Below are 20,561 nucleotides of genomic sequence, written 5' to 3' on the forward strand. Positions count from 1 at the left end.
GTTCGATGTTTTTAGATCCCACGTTTAAGTGAGATATTTGTCTTTCTTTGTCTGACTTATTTTACTTAGCATAATGCCCTCTAGGTCCATCCATGTTGTTACACATGGCAAAATTTCCTTCTTTCCTTTTTTATGGCCGGACAATATTCCATCATGTATGTGTACCACTTCTTCTTCATCCATTCATCTGTCAGTGAATATTTAGGTTGTTTTTGTGTCTTGGCTACTGTGAATGTGGCTGCAATGAACATGGGGGTACAGCTATGTTTTCTAGATAGTGACTTTATCTCCTTTGGATATATACCCAGAAGTGAGATTGCTGGATCATACGGTAGTTCTGTTTTTCATTGTTTGAAGAACCTCCATATTGTTTTTCATAGTGACGGCACCAATTTACATTGCTGCCAACACTGCATGAAGGTTCCTTTTTCTCAACAACATTTGTTATTTCTTGTCTTTTTATGATGGCCATTCTAACAGATGTGAGGCAATATCTCAATCTGGCTTTGATTTGCATTTCCATGATGATTAGTGATTCTGAGTTCCTTTTCATGTACTTGCCATTTGTATGTCTTCTTTGGAAAAAAGACTATTCAAGTCCTCTGTCCATTTTTTAATTGGATGGTTTGTTTTTATTTTTGCTATTGATTATATGAATTCTTTATAGATTTTGGATATTAGCCCCCGTATCAGATATACGATGTGAAAATATTTTCTTCCATCCCATAAGTTACCTTTTCATTTTGTCGATTGTTGATTTTGCTGTGCAGCTTTTTAATTTGATGTAGTCCCACTTATTGATTTTTGCTTTGGTTGCTCTGATTTCGGTGTTGTATCCAAAAAAATCATTGCCAGGACTGATGTCAAGGAGCGTTTTCTCTTAGTAGTTTAATGATTTCAGGTCTTATGTGTAAGTCCTACCGGGGCACGAACCCGCGTCTCCTGCATCGGCAGGCAGACTCTCAACCACTGCGCCACCAGGGAAGCCCGCTGAGCATCATTTTTGCAAGAGTTTGGAGGGTTGGGCATCTTCCAAGTGCCTTTCACCACTGAACACTTCCCAGGCTTCACCTGAGCTGGGGAGAGCAGGTCCAGAGCTTGAGACCCTCCTGCCGTCCAGAACCAGAGCCTGCACAGCCTCACCCTGCACCGTGGAAGCCAGCTGCCCCCAGCGCCCAAACTGAGGCCTAAGCATCTCGTGAAGGCAGGCCCGATTCCTTTAATCCAGTGCGCCCCCTGCTGGACTGACTGGTGGCTGATCTCCCGTCGGGCTGACGGTTGGTTCCACTATCTGATCAAGCGACCAATAAGATTTACAAAGTTGGCAGTGGCAAAGACCCGGCTAGCCCTTGTCCCCAGCCAGATCGAGAGGGAGCCCCCATCAGCATCCCAAGACCCTCTAGAGGCCCTGGGTCTCAGTCTTTGCGCCTTCCTTGCAGATACAACCCTCTCATAGGTTTAGAACATCTGTAGGATTCCTGCCCTTCATGCAGCCTGCAAGGTCGGCATTTCTTCTCCAAACACTGCTGGTCCTCCTGGCACAGCAGGAGCTGATAGACTTTGGCCCCAGTAGGGGGTTATGGCGGGTGCAGGGCAGGTTTCAGCTTTCTCTTCCTCAAGAGAAACAACACAGACGAGGAAGGAGGTGGATTTGACAAGGGCCCAAGAGACCATCTTCCCGGGAGGGTGAAAGGAGTCCCCAGAAACCAAAGGACGGCTATAGGGGAGCAGTCATGACCCAGATTTGGGCAAGGGGTTGGTGCTAAGGACAGCCTGACAAGGGGCTATGAGACATCGCTGGCTCATGAGGGGATAGGCAGCGTTCCCATTCAGGTGTTCCTGGCCCAGAGAAAGATACAGACACACGGAACAAAGTACGACAGAAAGAGGAGAAAATGAAGCATACACAAGAAAACATTTGACAAAAATCGAGAGAGAGAGAAGGGCAGGCAGACAGAGAAAGAGAGAGAGACAGCAAGATGGTAATGAACCAGAAATGAAAAGAAGCCAAAGGGTCATTTCAGGTGGTCCAGACACACTCCCAGATGAAGTCCTCACGACAACTTGGTCCCTATTTGTCAGGGTTTTCTTTCCTGGGATGCCCAATGGAGGGACTGGGTTGAGCCCCACCTGAGGAAAGAAAGAGGAGCTCACCCCCAAGCTAGCCAGACGCCCCTCCTTCTCTGCCCTTTCTGAGAGACATGGGACTCCTGCTAGGTGACTTTAGTTCAAGCACTCTCCTTCAGCCAGGCCGACTCTTTCTTAATATTGCACTATATTCTGAGATTCTTCCTCCTAAACCCCCCGTCCTTCCCTCCTCCGTCCCTAGGAGTCAGCCCTGCATCTAGTCTGATGGCCGTCCTCATCTCCTTGTCACCCATTTACCTCTCACAGGCCTTTTCCCCCGATACACTCTTGGTGATCTAATCTTATTCTGACATCTGCCTTCCAGAGGACCCAAGCTCACCCACTCACCTATTTGTTTTGGTTTGAATTGTTCAGGCAATGAAGGGAAAGGAAGCAGAGAGACAGAAGAAGATTAGGAAAAGAAAGAACATGTTTTGGGGGTTTTTTTGGACAGATATTACTATCAAATGAAGAGGGTAATTGGAGTCCATTAGACACCATTAAAAAGAGTGAGGTCTGGGCTTCCCTGGTGGCGCAGTGGTTGAGAGTCCGCCTGCCGATGCAGGGGACACGGGTTCGTGCCCCGGTCCGGGAAGATCCCACCCGCGGAGCGGCTGGGCCCGTGAGCCATGGCCACTGAGCCTGCGCATCCGGAGCCTGTGCTCCGCAACGGGAGAGGCCACAACAGTGAGAGGCCCGCGTATCGCAAAAAACAAAAAAACAAAAAAAAACAAACCAACAAAAAGAGTGAGGTCCCCATTTTATTTATTTATTTATCCTATTCTATTTAAATGACAATATTCATCATACACCAAAAATTTTATCACTTGCATGATGAAAAATATATGTCAACTTAAAACATTCTAGGAAATAAGCAGTTCTTCAAAACTGTAAGATGCATGTATCAAAGAAAAATACATTTTTTGCAAGACCACTCTCCAAGACCTGAAATTCCTGTGTGATCCTGAATCAAGACAGAATCATGCAGCAGAAAGTGAGGAAATGCATGACTAGATAACACTTCATTATTAGGTAGTTAAGGGTCTTAAACCCCAAACTAAGATTCAAGGTTGCTAAGCAGGGCCTCAGACAGGATTTCCTTTTCCTGATTTATGATGGCCTAAATTTTAGACCCTAAAGTAGCCTAGAACTAAGGCCATGTCCTGCTGCATTTCCAACCCCAAAGTCCCGAACCTAGGCCTAGATCATACTACTCCCGCAAGTGGCAAGGCCAACAGCAGCTGAACCAGAGACAATGTAGCAAAGAGACTTGCCCTTCAGCCTCAGGATAAGACTGTACATCTTTCACAGCATCCAAACACAGAAACCATGACTCAAAAATGCCCTTGGAATTTAATGAACAGAGAATCTGAGTGTCAGGAGACCTTAAAAACCTATCAGATAAACAGAAGTGCAGGAACTGGTCAAGACTAAATGTGAAACAGTAACCAAACCCTAAAGGGTCCCCCACCAAAGGCTGAAGACAGAGAAAGGCGGAGGGGGAGAGGAGAGAGACTCAGGAGTCATAGATTTTCATGTAGTTTTAAATACATAACACTTTATTTCGTTGTGTCATTTTCATATGAAGAAGCATTTAGCTCTTGATAAAAGGAAGTCTTGGGAATGAGGTAAGCAGGGAAGAACTGGAGCTCAGTTATCCAAGTCTGAGACTGGGTTCCCCAGCATCTTCTCAAGCCTGGTGAAGGAGGGGTTTCTACCTGGGGAGAGGAGAGAGGAGCAGATACAGGAAGCTGCAAACCATGGGGGGTACACTGATTGAGTCTCAAGACCACTGTGGTCTGAATCCTGCCAGGTACTCTCCTCCCAAGGGTGCTAAGATGTGCTTCCGAGGAATTCTAGATGAGCCATGCTAAAGAATTATAATCTCAGAATCCCTTACCTCACCGTTTAAATGTGAAGAGGAAAGCGCTTCCTTATTATGAGCTGTTAGAAAAAACAATGGCCATGGAAAATAGTCATGATAAAAATTCACTAACAGTTGAGACACTTAGAGATAATCTTATCCAAACCTCCTCATCAATTCACAGAAGAATGAGGCCCACGACACGAAAACAATTGTATTTTCTGAGGAAGGAGGTCTGCTGGGCCTCTTTCTTTACTGTCCTTGAGGCGAGGCTCAGGGCAGATCTCAATTTAAAAGCTCTTACCTCAATGATTTCTAAGGGCACTGAGAGTCCTCCGCTCCCTCTGGGACACCTGGTTCTTCTGGAACGTTTCAGGGGCAAAGTGAAGCGGGGTAGACGTGGGGCTTCTCACCTCAGTCCAAAGTCGGCCACGGCTCGGTACACTGACGTCTGCAGTTGTAGACACAACACTTCTTGGACCCACTGCAACCTCTATCGCGCCGGCACAGAGGGAAGAGGACGAAAGGGCAGGAAAGCGAAAAATCTGGGCAATAGCCAGGTTTCTTGAGAGCTGGGGGGAAAACGCCACAGGGTGAGGTGGGGACAACCAGGGCATCAGCGCCAGCTTGTCTCGTGGATTCCTCGGAGGAGGCAGCGTCCCCCCTCCCACCTCCCAACCACAGCTAGGACCGCCACGCCCTCCACGCACCCTTGCTGAATCCAGGCTGTGCCATGTGGAAGAAGAGCAGGAGGAAGACCACAGTGGGGCCCGGGAGGCTGCTCAGCTTCATGATGCGAGAAAAGCGTGTGGGTGAACGTGGAGGCTACATCTCGGTTGATATCGACGCTGGCAGGCAACCGCCAGCAGGGGGAGCTGTAGTTCCCAGGGCCCAGGGTCAAAAGCGCCTGAATTTGCAGCTCTCTCACCCCTGAAAAAGGCACCGTAATCACCGCTGGGGCATAACTTCTGAAAGCCCACAAGTCCTCACTCTTCTTCAGGGAGTGCAAGGGCTGGCCTGGCCCTTAATAATTCTTGCTTTCTGCAGTGGATTCGGAAGCAATAGGAGGGAATTGTCTTTGCCAGAGCATTTATCAGGTCTGACAAACTCCCCCCTTCTCACTTTGTATCCAGGACAGTTTAACCCTAACTCTCCCAACAGATTTCAGAAATGGGTACATTTGAAGAGTTTACTTTGGACAAATCAACTTTTGGAACCCACCCAGGTACAAAGATAAGGCCAGATAGTAAGCTTTTAGCAAAATAATATGGAGAATATCCTGCATTGGGCACTGGGTAAATTTAAGTGGTCTAATGAATGTTTTCTACTTTAATGCCTGCCTTTATGTCTCCATTACTTTGTATAAACTTTGTTTGTTACTAAGGTCAAAAGTCTAACTAGAGGTCATTTCGGAATGTGAACCCCAGGCCAAATAACCCTTCTAACTCTTTCTGCACTCCTGTAAAAGTGTGTGTTGTTCCCACTCGCTTGGCGGCAGAGAGAGTATCTATATTAAGCAGTGGCGAGAAACAGATCTATGGATGCACATAGGGGAGCTGGTACCAGGGGGGAGGCAGAGAGATGCTGAGGAAAAAAGATGGCTCCTTAGCATAGCAACTCTGTCCACCAACTTCTCACCTGCCTTTCTCTCCTTTTTTTTTTTTTTTTTTTTTTTTTTTTTTCAGTACGCGGGCCTCTCCCGGAGCACGGGCTCCGGACGCGCAGGCTCAGCGGCCATGGTTCACGGGCCCAGCCGCTCCGCGGCACGTGGGATCCTCCCGGACCGGGGCACCAACCCGTGTCCCCTGCATCGGCAGGCGGGCTCTCAACCACTGCACCACCAGGGAAGCCCCCTCTTTTCTTCTTTTTTTTTTTTTTTTTTTTTTTTGTGGTACGCGGGCCTCTCACTGCTGTGGCCTCTCCGGTTGCGGAGCACAGGCTCCGGACGCGCAGGCTCAGCGGCCACGGCTCACGGGCCCAGCCGCTCCGCGGCACGTGGGATCCTCCCGGACCGGGGCACCAACCCGTGTCCCCTGCATCGGCAGGCGGGCTCTCAACCACTGCACCACCAGGGAAGCCCCCTCTTTTCTTCTTTAAAGAAGATTTTATTAGAGATATTTGCTGCAGATTTAGGCATTTTACAATAAGAACAACAGATCTCATTCAATTGGTTTTCCACAGCACTGCACATGCCCTTTAAAAAAATTTAGAGTTGAGCTCCAAATGAAAGTTCTTTTTTTATTGAGGAATATTTGTTATATAGCAAACTTTAAATTTTTGACATTATATAAATTATAATTTGATATTTGTATACACTACAAAGGGATCACCAGCATAAGTCTAGTTACCATTCATCACTATAAAATTGATCCCCTTCATGCATTTCACCCTCCCCGCAACCAGCTTCCCCTCTGGTAACCACTGATCTGTTCCCTCCATCTATGTGTTTGTTCTTGTTTTTTTGGTTTGTTCATTTGTTTTATTATTTAGATTCCACGTATTAGTGAAATCATACGGTATTTGTCATTCTCCGTCTGACTTATTTCACTTAGCGTAATACACTCTAGTTCCATCCATGTTGTCACAAATGGAAGATTTCATTCTCCCACGTCCTTATCAAGGATTATATCTCCCCAGGAGGTATAAGCTGCCAATATATCTCAAACTCCCCTGGCCCCCAGCTCTATGTTTCAGGACCTAAATTCCAGCTGAGTGTTGCCGCCAGCCGCGGCGGGTTCTCAAAGTGTAGCAACGATCGACGAGAGGGGGTAGGGAACTGAACGCACCAAGGTATGGGATCAGAAGGGCACAGACAACTGATGGTTGCAAGGCAAGTTTAACAACAAAGCGTAGCCGTATATATACACCCCTAAAGCAGGGACTTTGCATAGTCATTGTAAAGTAGAAACTTTGCATAACCTTTGTTCTGTGGAACTAAGCAGGTTTACCGTCTCTCGGCTTAGTCACCTCACCTTATCTGCATTATCTGGTTTACTGTCTCCGGCTTAATCGCCACCTTATCTGCATTATCTGCATCAGCCTATCGCTTGTTCCACAAAGGCACCAAGTTCCCCTCCAGGATTGCATTTCCTAGCTTTAGGGAACAACCAGGGACTCCCATTAACTGAGCAGGTCCCTGGGGCGATCTGGCCAAAGGCCATCTCCTTTTTAACGTTCATACCATAAAGTCCAGGATGCATACCAAGGAGAGTACAGTCGGGCCCTGAGGCTTATGAGGGTCTTAATGGCGCCTTCCTCAGAGGGCAATGCTCGCCACAGAGTGTGGCCAAGAGATGGGGGCTCCATTCTTCCACCCCAACCCCACTTGTAGGGTTGAGGCTCTACCCCACAGACTGAAGGTCAAGAATGCTGAGGCCAGGGCTTCCCTGGTGGCGCAGTGGTTGAGAATCCGCCTGCCGATGCAGGGGTCGCAGGTTCGTGCCCCGGTCCGGGAAGATCCCACATGCCGCCGAGCGGCTGGGTCCGTGAGCCATGGCCGCTGAGCCTGCGCGTCCGGAGCCTGTGCTCCGCAACGGGAGAGGCCACAACAGTGAGAGGCCCGCAAAAAAAAAAAAAAAAAAAGAATGCTGAGGCCACAGCAGCCCTTGGAATGGCTCATTTGTAGGGTGGAGTTTTCATGCCAGGATATGAATGTCTGTAAGACCAGAGGCTACTGCCCATGCACAGAATCCTGTCTGTAAAACAGGGGTGTCAGCTCCAGAGAAGTGAACCACTATCTCCATCACAGCTCCATAGACATAGCTCAGAGATTTTGCCCAGGTTAAGAGGCAGTCTTTAACAACAGAAAGCTCTAAAGCTCTCCCCAAAGGAACCCACTTTTTTTGGAACAGAGCATGGGAAAGTTCAAGCTGGAAGGTACTCTTGAAAACAATGGAGAGGGGCTTCCCTAGTGGCGCAGTGGTTAAGAGTCCGCCTGCCAATGCAGGGGACATGGGTTTGAGCCCTGGTCCAGGAAGATCCCACATGCTGTGGAGCAACTAAGCCAGTGGCCACAACTACTGAGCCTGCGCTCTAGAGCCCGCAAGCCACAAGTACTGAGCCCATGCGCCACAACCATTGAAGCCCGCAGACCTAGAGCCCGTGTTCCGCAACAAGAGCAGCCACCGCAATGAGGAGCCCACACACTGCAACGAAAAGTAGCGCCCGCTTGTAACTAGAGAAAGCCCGCATGCAGCAGCGAAGACCCAACACAGCCAAAAATAAACAAATAAAATAAATAAATTTATTTAAAAAATGAAAAAACAGTGGAGATTTTGGTGGTAAGCAATTAGGAGGAAGCTGCCGCTCTATGAGAGCAAAAAACTCAACTACATGCTAACTAGTTTACATTTAAGTCAGATTTGAAGGTAACTCCCAGAGAGATTCACAGAAAAATAAAACTAAGAAGAACCTCCTAGGTGCAGCAAAATGGATGGATCTAGAGATTATCATACTAAGTGAAGTAAGTCAGAGAGAGAAAGAGAAATACCATATGATATCACTTACACGTGCAATCTAAAATGACACAAATGAACTTATTTGCAAAACAGAAACAGACTCACAGACATGGAGAACTGACTTGTGTTTGTCAAGGGGGAGGGGGGTGGGGGAGGGATGGATTGGGAGTTTGGGATTAGCAGATGCAAACTATTCTATATAGGATGGATAAACAAGTTCCTATTGTATAGTGCAGGGAACTATATTCAATATCCTGTGATAAACCATAATGGAATAGAATATGAAAAAGAATGTGTGTGTGCGTATACATATATAAAAAACGGAATCACTTTGCTCTACAGCGGAAATTAACACAACATTGTAAGTCAACTGTACTTCAATACAATAAATTTAAAAACAAAAGAACCTCCTGTGGTCAGAGCAAACCTCAAAGACAAACCTCAAAACCTACCTCTGCAAAGGGGCCCAAATAATTGGAAAAGACTGTGTAGCAATTTATGCCACAGGGAATTTTTGGAAAAAAATAGAGCCATTCGCCTGCAATTTAGTGGAGCCTAAAAACTGAGTGTGATGCTGACCACAGGTTAACCAGAAGCTCAGGAAAGACGGCTGAGGAGACCGTCTGATGATAACTTTCCTAAAGTAACAGTTACGGGTTGGTACGTAGGAAAGGACTTCAGCTTGTTGGAAATTTTCCAGCGTTTGAGTATGTTTAGTGGTTCGAGAGATCCAATGTTCTGGGGTAATGGGATTAGGATTGATCAGTGGTTCTCAATCAGGATGAGTTTGCGCCCCTGAGGACATCGGGCAGTGCCTGGGGACATTTTGCCATAACTTGGGGGGATGATCCTTCTAGTAGGTAGAGCCCAGGAATGCTGCCAAACGTCCTACAATCCACAGGAAAGCCCTGAGCCCCACAAGCGGTAATAGTGTCAAAGGTAAGAAATCCTGGGTTAGCTATATTGGGCCAGTATTTGTGTTCATCAAGGACAATTCCTTTGGGGAAACTGAAGGAAGGAAAGACATAATTGAGTGTTGAAAGCAGCAGCATCAAGCAGATTTTGGTCAGCTGTCCTTCTGTGTCCCGACCTTTATGAAATGTTGGTTCTTTCAGGAGATTTTCTGCTCACAATACCTAAAGGTGTCCTAATGCACAGATTCTAGATTCTCAGCAGGAGAACTTCAGCTCTTGGCTTTATTTTAAAGGTCCAGTTTTTTCATCAGACATTTGATTTGAGTTTTAGTTTTCTTACTTTTCAGAGCCCATTGAACATCTCAGTAACATGTTTGAAGTCATATTAATACATTTATTTTTTAATTGAGGTGTAATTGACATATAGCATTATATTAGCTTCAGGTGTACAACATAATGATTCAGTATTTGTATACACTTCGAAACGATCACAGCAATAAGTCCAATGACTGATTTCAACGCCACCAAAATTGTCATAAAAATATATCAACTGAAGTAGAACATACAGTAATGGTGAGGGAATACACACAACATAATGGAAGAAAAGAGAAACTCAATGCTTATGGGAATTTAGAAATGATAAAGGCAGAATTCCCCGTCACCAGAGAAATGTTAGATAACTCAGTAAATGCTATCGAGACAGATTATCAGCAGTTCAGGGGGAAATACTGGATTTCTGTCTCGCGCATTTGCTTCAAACAGGCTTTAGATGATCAAGGATGTAAACGTAAAACTTGAACTATAAAAATACTCAAAGAATACGTAACCAAAGTTTTGTACACTGTTGATTTGGGAATAATTTTCTGAAAGCAAATTGATACAGATAACCACATAAAAGTGAAAAACTTTTGTAGGACAAAATCAATCCTACAGTAGGAAAAATAATTAGAAATTGGAAAAATATGAGTAAATACATACAATGGGAATATATATTCCATAATATATAGAAAGATCATTTACAGTACAATAAAGAAAACAGATCACCTAATAGAAACATGAACACAGACCAGGAATATATGGATGGCAGAAAAAGTAATGCAAGTGGTATATATATATATATATATATATATATATATATATATATATATATATATATATATAAAGCTGCATCTATAATTAAAGAAATGCAAACTAAAGTAAACACAATTCCTATTTTTTTCCCCATGAGGCTGGTTTCCCACTGTTGATTTGGGGCAAGTTCTATCCACCATTGGACTCTGTCTCAGTTATTGTACAATGGGTGGCTTGAGCTCTTAAGACCCACCTTGCTTGAGAAAGACTCCAAGACCCTAAGCAAAGGTCTCTATCTGGTGAGGAGTAAATTGGCAAAAGAAGAGCAGAGAGATCATTGAGAGGACACCAAAATGAGGCAGGACACTCATGACAATGGCTAACTTGGCAAATTGTGGAGCATCAGTTCATAGTTGACTTCTTCTCATCTTCTCCCCAGATCTTCTACATTATCTTTGTTTGGTTTTTTTTTTTTTTTTTTTTTTTTTTTTGCCTTACGTGAGCCTCTCACTGTTGTGGCCTCTCCCGTAGCAGAGCACAGGCTCCGGACGCGCAGGCTCAACGGCCATGGCTCACGGGCCCAGCCGCTCCACGGCATGTGGGATCTTCCCGGACCGGGGCACGAACCCGTGTCCCCTGCATCGGCAGGCGGACTCTCAACCACTGCGCCACCAGGGAAGCCCCTACATTATCTTTGATTCTACACTTTGGCTTGAGAAATTCTGTTCCCCTGGAATTCCTGCCATGAACATGATGTCTGGTTCAGGTCAGACGAAAAGATCATAATGTCTCTCTTTAAAAGATTACTCATCCCCCTTCCTTATTCAATATCCTACGGAAAGAGAAAAAAAAAACATTATATCAGGACAGGTAGTTCTCGGTCTAGCTCTGTCCTTGACCCCTTGTGTGAACTTCCATGGTGCCCGTAGACTTCAGTTTTCTCATCTTCAAGATGAGGGTGTTTGTCTGGATCACGTCCAAGGGGATTTCCAACTCCAAATTCAATGGAAGGTTGTGGCTCAGAGCATCTGGGACGAGCTGAGAAGCACCAGGTGTCTGTGCATGACCCTTGTCACGCTGGACTCCCTGGGGCAGACGCGCATGGCTGGCTAGAACAGAGTCTCCTCGTCCAAGGAGGTTCTGGACAAGGAGAGCCTAAGAAGTGGCCAAAGAATGTCCAAAAATTATCAGTGACCCCAGGGTGCACACGAAGCCTGCAGATATGACATCAGGGCTTCATCTCAGCAAAAAGCTCCTCAGCTGGGGAACACTATGTCTCTGGCAGGCGTGTGGTAACAGTTGAGCTGTTCCCAAGGAACCACATGTTTTCTGGCTGCACTGCCCATTCTGGGAACTTCAGCGAGCATCTCTTGATGATTTCACTAATATCATGCAGCCCCAGAAGTTCTCACCTTTCCCGTGATTCTTGTTCTCTCCTCACCATGGCAGGCAGAGCGTGATGGGGCAGTAGGTGGTTTAGAGAATATTGGAGCCCCCCTGCTCCATCCAATCCCCTTTCCTTTTAACAGCTGGTGAAACGACAGGCCAGAAGCTGGGACCAGAACACAGAACGAAGAGGAGGCTGCAGAGCAGCGACTCCTCTGCTCACAGTGGGAATGAGAATGCTTTAGACAACTTTCAGGTCTTAACTACTAAGCACACACACACCCTTCCTATAATGAGGGAGTATCGCACCAGGTTAGTCTTGGGAGTGGGGGGCTGAGGCCACATCCCCCGCGGATGCTGGAAAGTCCAGATGCCTGTTCCTTCTTCCTTCTTCGCAGCCACCACATATGCAGGAGTGCTTGTTTTAAGAACCCAAGCACAAACGCCATCATGGATGTGAGGACTAGTGATTGTTAGAAGCAGACACAGAGAAAGGAAGAAGCGAGGATTTCTCCTGGCAGCCAATGGCTGCAGCATCTCACTTCCAGGGAGGGAAGTGCAGCGGATGTCCAAGGCTTTGGCAATGTTGGCTGGACAAGATGTGACATCATTCTGACCGGAGGCAGAGGTGGGGTGCTCTAGGGGGATTCAGGAGGAAACAACTCTGGGACAAGTATTATTGAAGAATTAGTGCCTTAGTATCTAAAAACACTCAGCTGCAGACTAGGGAAGACCAAGTACCATCTAGTGTGGAAAAGCTGGGAAGATAGCCTGGGATTAAAATAGGGGCAGAAAAAATGATTCAGGTCCATTAAAAGTGACCTTGTGAAAGAAATTACGGCTCATAGGGAAACTGATAGAAGAGGTGTCTTGCTGTCTGGTCCGATAAGAGAAGGCACTTTCCCAGGGACATTTCCATGGTGACTAGGGAGTGTGGCCTTCTGTTTCCGAGGTGGCAACATTTGTGCTGTTCTCCTTGTAACTGCCAACGTGAAAAGTCTCTGAAGTTTCATGGAGGGTATTTGACGTTTGTTGACTGCCCGCTACATTTTTTTTTTTTTTTTTTTTTTTTTTTTGCGGTACGCGGGCCTCTCACTGTTGTGGCCTCTCCCGTTGCGGAGCACAGGCTCCGGACGCGCAGGCTCAGCGGCCATGGCTCACGGGCCCAGCCGCTCCGCGGCATGTGGGGTCTTCCCGGACCGGGGCACGAACCCGCGTCCCCCGCATCGGCAGGCGGACTCTCAACCACCGCGCCACCGGGGAAGCCCAGCCCACTACATTTTGGTGCCTCCCTTTTGAGTTCATATTTGACTCTTGATGGACATCCTGGCTTCCCACTGCAAAGGGTCACTTTCCTTCACTCTGATACCTCGGGCTGCGCTAAGATGCTTGGCAAATGTGATGCTCCCACCTGACACTTAGATCTCCACTGAGTCACCCAAAGCAGCAAGGACCAAGGGGCAGCCTTTCCCAGGGCAATGCAGTATTGTCATCCCCAGCAGCACCCAACCAGGGGCGTTGGTGGCTGCGGTGAGGGTCCAGGACCACAGCAGAGGTGTCCACATCACACAGTTGTTGAGCTGTTGTTGGCTGTGATCACGCTGCCTGGACACTCATTCTCACAATGCCCTGAGCCTGAATCCTGAACATTCCATGAACCACGTTTTGCAGATTGCATTCCCAGGGGGGCAGGAGCTGAGACAGAGTCAGGAGCGCAATTTCATGGCAAAGTGACACTGTGCTGACCTGGCCTCACCCCTGCCAGCCCACTGGGGGAGCTCTGGAGCAAGGGTCTTCCATTAGAGAGGTCCTCCCTTAGGCAGCAAAGGAGAGGCCCTTGAACCACAGCCTTACTCTGTCCCTGGCCAGGGGTCCCCTGGGTATCGTGTGATCTCAGCTCAATTACCAGGTTGTGGCTGAGAAGCACTCGCTGTCCGTGATCAGCTAGCACACTCCTCGAAGCTGGGTGGAGAGTTGCTTCTTGAAAGGGGTCTGAGCTGTACATCTCCTTCTGCTGCAGGGATTCACATCTCCACACACATTTGGGAACAGCTCTGGTGGGCTTTCTTCCTGCAGGAAACCATAGAGGATGAGGGTCAGTGGGGCAAACTACAGCCCCAGCCCCTGCGATTGGTGTCAGGGCTACAATGCTCGTCATCATCACCCCCCTTCTCGTCACCCCATTCTAGTCTCCTCGTCCTCAGCTACCATCAACGCGACTCTCCGTGGCTTACCCGGTGGTGTGACCCAAACCCTCATTCCCGAGCATCACCACACCCTTCTCAGACCACGGTGGTGACACTTGTCCATTCACGGTCACAGAGGGAAGGTACTACCAAGATGCTGTGCTTTTCCTCTGTGCACCTTCACTGCCCTCTTCCAGTTCTGCCTGGCCTATCCTCTCTGGGATGCAGTTCAAGTTTAGAAAAAGTCTGTCTGATTGGTTTGGCAGATCAGCTACTTAAAGGGTCTGTATTCTAAATATCATGAACTTCGTTTGTAGCCCCAGTTAGTAAAACGGAAACATTATTCACCATGAGCCTTGAAAATAACAGCTCGGTTGTATTTCAGGGAGGATAGAAACTCACCCAAACAGCAACCACGTGGGTGCCGCCCAGCCGCCTCATCCTTCTCACAGACTCCTGGGCCTCAGGACCATGGGACCAGGAGAGCAGCCAAAAGGCCGAGAAAAGAAGCCAGTCTGCAAAGCAGTCTCAGGATCATTTTTTTTCTCGCACCATGGTGCTTTCCACCATTATACTTAATTATAGTTATTTCTGCTTCCTTCCATTTTATTTTTTCTTCCTTTTTAAATCTAGGTTAAGTAGCTTGTGATTTCACTGTTTCGTAATTTTTAAAAATAAGATTTTGATGTATTAATTAGATCTACTGTTTTCCTATTCTTGACTTTAGAAATTTTATGATTTTATCTTTATCATTATTTTCCTTTAGTTGTCCTTTGTTTTACTCTGGCCTTTTTTTAGTTCTTTACGTTAAATTCCAGATTTTTCAATATTTCATTTTCATTATTCATATATATAAATGTTATATATATGCAGTCTTGCCATTTGTGACAACATGGGTGAATCTTGAGGACACTATGCTAGGGGAAATAAGTCAGAGAAAGACAAATACTATATAAACTCCCACGTTTATAGCAGCATTTGTCACACTAGCCAAGGTATGGAAACAACCTAAGTGCCCATAACAGATGAATGGATAAAGAAGATGTGGGATATGTAAATACATGTATACAATGGCATCTTATTCAGCCATGAAAAAGAAGGAAAGCCTGCCATTTACAACAACATGGATAGACCCTGAACCCATTATGCTAAGTGAGAAAAGTCAGACAGAGAAAGATGAGTATTGTATGATATCACTTATATATGGAATCTAAAAAAGCCAAATTCATATAAACAGAGAGCAAATGGGTGGTTACTAAGGTACAGGGGAGATCAGAGAGATGTTATTTAAGGGTACCAACTTGTAAAGAGTAGTAAATAAGTCCTAAAGATCTAATGCACAGTAGAGTGAATATATACAAAAATATTGTATTATAATCATCAAACTTGCTAAGAGGGCTTCCCTGGTGGCGCAGTGGTTGAGAGTCCGCCTGCCGATGCAGGGGACGTGGGTTCGTGCCCCGGTCCGGGAAGATCCCACATGCCGCGGAGCGGCTGGGCCCGTGAGCCATGGCCGCTGAGCCTGCGCGTCCGGAGCCCGTGCTCCGCAACGGGAGAGAGGCCCACGTACCACGAAAAAAAAAAAAAAAAAAAAGCTGGGAGAGGATATTGCTTAACCCAAAGGAATTATGTGTTATTGGAGGCATCCCAGGCATGAATAGGAGAAATGCTTCAGGAGCAGGGATTTCCCAGCATGTGTTTCTATGTCTTCTTGGGAGGACATAGATCCCTGGGAAACATGAAAGGAGAAGAAGGAGGGAGCTATAGATTTAGCCACAAGGGTTGGCTAGTCACACTGACAGGGCTGATCATAGCCAGGTCAGAAGTAGGGGTCAATTGGGAAGGTTTTGGGTTTTATTTCCCCGGTCCAAGGCCAAAGGCAAAATGTCTAGGTTTCCATTTCCTGGTGAAATGGAGGCTGCAGTTCTTGGGTTGATTATTGGATTTCTACAGTGAACCCTAGAAATGGCCCTTTCGTTCCTGGCCCCGCTCTCCTTCACACATCAGTAACATCTGCCGTGGGTCCCTCTCCACTCGCCACTGGGGACTGGAAGTCCCAACTCCACACCCATCTCCCCAGAGTCTCCCGGAGCCCAGAAGTCATAGGAGCCAGAAACAAATGGAGTAGAAAGTGGTCTTTTATTGGAAAGTCCATGAGAGAGGCATCCCAGGTTTGGGCACCCTGGATTAAAGGAGGAATGGGCAGTGTGGGAGAGGGTAGTGCTACAGGCACCAGGATCTGCATCCCTGGGGACTTCACAGGTGCAGCAAGAACAGACTCCACCTGGTAGGAGGAAAGAGAATCAGAGAGGTGATTCAGCAGGTCAAAGACTCAGAGGCAGTGGAAGGCAGGACCAAGTCCACTTCTCATCCCTCTCAGGACGAGACCCCTCAGTCTCTCCATCACCTCCCCACGTCCTCTCCCCCATCAACCTAGGATCATTCTCTACCGCTCAGCCTTTCTTTGCCTTCACAGGTCACCTCTTCCTCCACCCAGTTCTCACCTCACAGGGGATTCAGACAGGCTTTCCCGCAAAAGCCCACACAGCACTTCTTGGCCTCCGGGCAATCAGCATCTCTCAAACATTTGTTAGGAGGATTTAACATGGCGCACTGCATCAGGATCCTGGGGCAGGAGCCACGCTTACGGAGAGATGGGACTTTGACTGGATCTTGTCCTTTGACTGGATCTTGTCCTTTGATCAGAACATGGCCTTTCATAGTGCCTTGACCTTTAGGACAACAAAGAAATATCCCCACCTTTAGAACAGTGTATCTGCTTTAACTATCTAGTCTTTCCTCCAGGTCCAGCCACTGTGTACTGTAGTGTTCCTCAAAATGTGATTTGAGATAGGGGAGGGTCACCAGGGCTAGCTGGGGTCTGTGCTCTTGGAAGGCTGGGACCAGGGTTCCTCGGGTGTCCATTTCTTCCCCTCACCCTCCATTCTGGGTCCTAGGGCCCTCACGAGGATATGCCGGACTGAAGTGTCTTTCAGAGGTGGTAAGGTCACTTTGGCATCTTTGAGGAAACTTAATGGACGGGAAAGGAGCCATGAGACACTTACCAGGAGGCCTGAGCTCCATCCTGGCTCTGGAGATTGTCTTGACAAATCCTCACCCCTCCCTAGGTCTCAGTGTCCTCCTTTGGAAAATAGGGGTCTTGAAACTACATGATTTCTGAGGACCTGTTGGTTCTTAACCTTCTCTTAGAGGACTGATGACAGGTGATTTTATGGGGCAGACAGGCAGGGGACAGACTCCACACCCAGGGACCAGAGTCCTGGGGGCCCTCACTTCATTGAACATTCTGTCCAAGTAGCAACACTTGAGGCCAAGGTCATGTAACAACACTCCTTCACAAACAGCCCTGATATCTCAGTCCTGGGGTGGAAAGCATGTAGAGTCTAGTAGGCAACTTCCTACTTCTCTGGATACTCTGGAAACCTACTGTCCAGGCTGAAGAGTGGGCTCTAGCCCTGCCTGCTGCTCTGGAAGTACCCCCTGTCAGTACCCAGGCTGCCCCCAACATCCTCTCCTCAACCCAACCTAACCCCACCCAGGCCCCTTCCGCATTCACCTCTTACGACAGCTGCCTGTGCCACCAGCGTCCCAAGGACAAGAAGTACCACCACTGGGATCAAGAAGTTTCTGGACTTCATGTTGTCAGGAAGGTGAATGGCTAAGAGCTGAGGCCAAACCTAGTTTTAAGCAGCTCCAGCTAGGCCTGGTGCCAAGGGTGGGTCTGTGGTTTCACAAGGACAAGGCGTACATTTTCTTAGTTCTACCAGGAAATAACCACCTCCATCCTGGGAAGGACCTTGGGCCTTTCCCCAGCGATTATTCACAGGGAGAAATGGCAGTTACTGTTGCATCATCTCTGATGGCCCCAAGAGTTACCTCACTTTCTCACAAAGAAGCAGGGCTGGCTGGCCCTTGGGCACCATTACAGCCAAATTCTTCATACTTAGAATAGAAAGAATATGGAGCCCAAAGAAGAGAAAGGAATCACCCATGGTCATTTAACAAGTCAGTGGTAGGTCTGGTGTTCAGTTTTCATAGCCAAGGTGTTCCCCAGTTACTCCCTGTCCCTGCAAGACCCACCCAGACCTACCCTAACAGTTTACCCCTCCCAGCATCAAGCTGGGCTTTTCTTTCATTCTCCCCTAACCCCAAGAAACACTCTCCAAGGCATGTTTGCCTTGGATGTCTAATGACTAATCAGTATACTTTTCCATTTCACAGGTAGTCTCTGAGATGCCCCAAGAAAGTAACAGGGAAGGTGGAATTTGACATCTGGAATGACATGAAGCCCTTGAAATCACAGTCAGAAGAGAGAAAACACCCATAAAATAAAAGGAAGAAAATATAAATCATCTATGAGGTGGACATCTACAGTGCCTACATCCAACATGGCTTCCTCTTTTTTAGAACAGCACGCTGTTTCTTCTGAAGGACTCTTGTTTCTTTTACCATCAACTTAGGAATCTAATGGGGACTGCTGATCATGAAAGCCTGACACTCAGTCACCGGAAGGTGTGTGTGTGTGTGTGTGTGTGTGTGTGTGTCAGGTCTACTGACGTCCTTTATTTGAATAGACACTAAGGGGAAGAGGGAGGTCCCTCCTTTTGGTAAAGGTGGTAGAGATGAGCCTGGGAACTCCAGAAGCTATGGTTCCAGTCTGGGAGTAGGTTAACTGTGTGAGAAAAAGGAAACGAATTCACTTAGAAAATCAGAGAAATGATGGTGAGAGAGGATTCGGAAGGCACAAGCCAGCCCTTCCTTCCCTTTTATCTTGAGAGCAGCTCTTCCCTCACCCTTCCCCTAGTTCAGTTATGACTCAATATATTATTGGCTTTCTGCCTAAGCTAGTCTGAGAAGGTATTTTGTCATTGCTCCCATAGTTCAGAGTAATAAAAATGAATACCCAGAAGTTAGGTGTTGTCAGGGACAGAACCTGAAGTGTGGAAATGACAGTTGAGCTCTGAGTGAGACAGGGATTAAAGCAAACTAATTATTTACAGTAAAGCCAGTTGTTTAAATCTTCACTTTTGTCTCTTTGGACTCAGACCACATGCCCACCAAAGCTGAAACATTAAGGAGATCTAAACAAATGTCAGAACATTAGAGTCTGCAGGCTACTTTAAAAAAAAAAAAAAGCTCATTGCAAAGTAAGCTATACAAACAAAAGAATTGTGTAGAACATACCTATATTCTTTAAAGAATTAAAGCATCAAAATGGAAGCCTGTACTCACCTGCCAGGTGTAAAAGGAGACTATTTACTCTACAGCCTATTACCCTATTAGCCTTTACTCCTATCCAATTTCTTCCCTCTCCATCCTCCACAGAGGTAACACTTTCCTGGATTTTCTAATTTTCTGTTAATTCAAGCATCTTGCTCATTTCTAATTGGGTGGTCTATCTTTTTCTTGTTGATCTGTAGAGAAAAGAAACTCTCACACATTGCTAGTGAGAGTATATATTCATGCAACCTATTTGAAACTAAATTTGGATCAGCTAGTAAAATTGAACATGAGCAAAATCTTTTAGATTTTTATCAATCTGATGGGTGAGAAGTGATACATTGCTGAAGTTTTTAGTTAGCATTTCTCTATAATGAATTATTTCAAGCATTTCATCATATTTTAAAAGCCACTTATATTTCTTTACCTGAAAACTTCATTTCTTTTTCTCATTTTCCTATATAGTCATTAACCTTTTTCTTCTCAATTTCTAAGCACTCTTTATATATTATAGAGGAAGGTCCTTTGTCTGTGATACGGTTTATAAATAAATTTTTTTTTAACACTGAAGTCTTTTATTCTGTTTCCCTCAGATCCTAAGAGTTTCCTTTTCATTTGTTACCCCCTAGATGAAGTCTATTAGCAAACTGCATGCATATTTACATCAGTCAAGAAGTTTGAGCAGATACTTCCAGCAAAGCATGTAATATTTGAATTAGATATTTTGAATGTTGAAAGAATTAAAGAATCAGTCAGCTACTGGAGGTAATTTGTGCGGATTCTGAAGTATTTCTATACAACTTTGCTTCTAACAGAAAAGGGAAAATGCTGACTCTGAGTTTGGCTTCTTATTGTGCAGAAAGATTTGAGGACCAAGTTTCAGATATGAGGGTCACTCACCCTCATATCTAGTGAGTTCCATATGTGAAAAGGCTTTCCTTTTGTTTGACAAGTAGCTCCTTATTGTAGGCTAGCCTTTCACCATTGAGAAATTAGGGTTTAGGTCTTAATCTAAGCAACACTGAGGTTAATTGCATCACCTCCATCCACAGGGGTCTGGTACCCAGGGAAGCCAAGGGTGAGAACAGGGTGAGCCCAAGACACACATGTTAGCAGAGACAGTGCAGCATGATGAGGTGTGCATCCAATACCCTAAGTGTGCTTTAGTTACCAGAATATTTGACACACCCACAAATTAAGTAGCAAAACATTTTAATCCATTAATTCTAAAAATAACAGAGACATTTTACATCCGGTGCCACCTCCTCAAAAGTCTGCTACAGGGCTTCCCTGGTGGCGCAGTGGTTGAGAATCC

The 20,561-nt window shown here is 46.2% G+C and overlaps 2 protein-coding genes across 3 annotated transcripts; both read right to left on the reverse strand.

Annotated features, from left to right (window-relative positions):
• Positions 1 to 3,672: 3,672 nt before the first annotated feature.
• Positions 3,673 to 4,870, reverse strand: LOC136792556 (WAP four-disulfide core domain protein 15A-like). The gene is made up of 3 exons (XM_067012926.1): positions 4,702 to 4,870; positions 4,405 to 4,563; positions 3,673 to 3,845 (listed from the first exon to the last, which is right to left on the reverse strand). Exons 1-2 carry the CDS (start codon positions 4,781 to 4,783, stop codon positions 4,406 to 4,408), a joined length of 240 nt encoding a protein of 79 aa, XP_066869027.1. The 5' UTR covers positions 4,784 to 4,870; the 3' UTR covers positions 3,673 to 3,845; position 4,405.
• Positions 4,871 to 16,125: 11,255 nt separating this feature from the next.
• On the reverse strand, positions 16,126 to 17,691 carry LOC131741218 (elafin). 2 transcript variants are annotated; one of them, XM_067014146.1, is made up of 4 exons: positions 17,583 to 17,671; positions 17,071 to 17,147; positions 16,510 to 16,737; positions 16,126 to 16,289 (listed from the first exon to the last, which is right to left on the reverse strand). In XM_067014146.1, the coding sequence occupies exons 2-3, from the start codon at positions 17,087 to 17,089 to the stop codon at positions 16,511 to 16,513; spliced, it is 246 nt and encodes an 81-aa protein (XP_066870247.1). In that variant the 5' UTR covers positions 17,090 to 17,147; positions 17,583 to 17,671; the 3' UTR covers positions 16,126 to 16,289; position 16,510. The 2 variants fall into 2 exon arrangements, with proteins under 2 accessions (XP_066870247.1, XP_058893877.1); XM_059037894.2 differs by lacking the exon at positions 17,071 to 17,147 and having other exon boundaries at positions 17,583 to 17,691.
• Positions 17,692 to 20,561: the final 2,870 nt, after the last annotated feature.

This window comes from Kogia breviceps, chromosome 14 (assembly GCF_026419965.1).
Source record: "Kogia breviceps isolate mKogBre1 chromosome 14, mKogBre1 haplotype 1, whole genome shotgun sequence".
Taxonomy (NCBI): Eukaryota; Metazoa; Chordata; class Mammalia; order Artiodactyla; family Physeteridae; genus Kogia; species Kogia breviceps.

Bases quoted from the DNA above. Each gene is read 5' to 3' on its own strand.
- LOC136792556 (XM_067012926.1), bottom strand. From the start codon at position 4,783: ATGAAGCTGAGCAGCCTCCCGGGCCCCACTGTGGTCTTCCTCCTGCTC. The intron at 4,564-4,701 runs GTGCGTGGAGGG...TTTTCCCCCCAG, and splicing joins ACAGCCTGGATTCAGCAAGG to CTCTCAAGAAACCTGGCTAT.
- LOC131741218 (XM_059037894.2), bottom strand. From the start codon at position 17,664: ATGAAGTCCAGAAACTTCTTGATCCCAGTGGTGGTACTTCTTGTCCTT. The intron at 16,738-17,582 runs GTGAATGCGGAA...GTTGTCCTAAAG, and splicing joins ACAGGCAGCTGTCGTAAGAG to GTCAAGGCACTATGAAAGGC.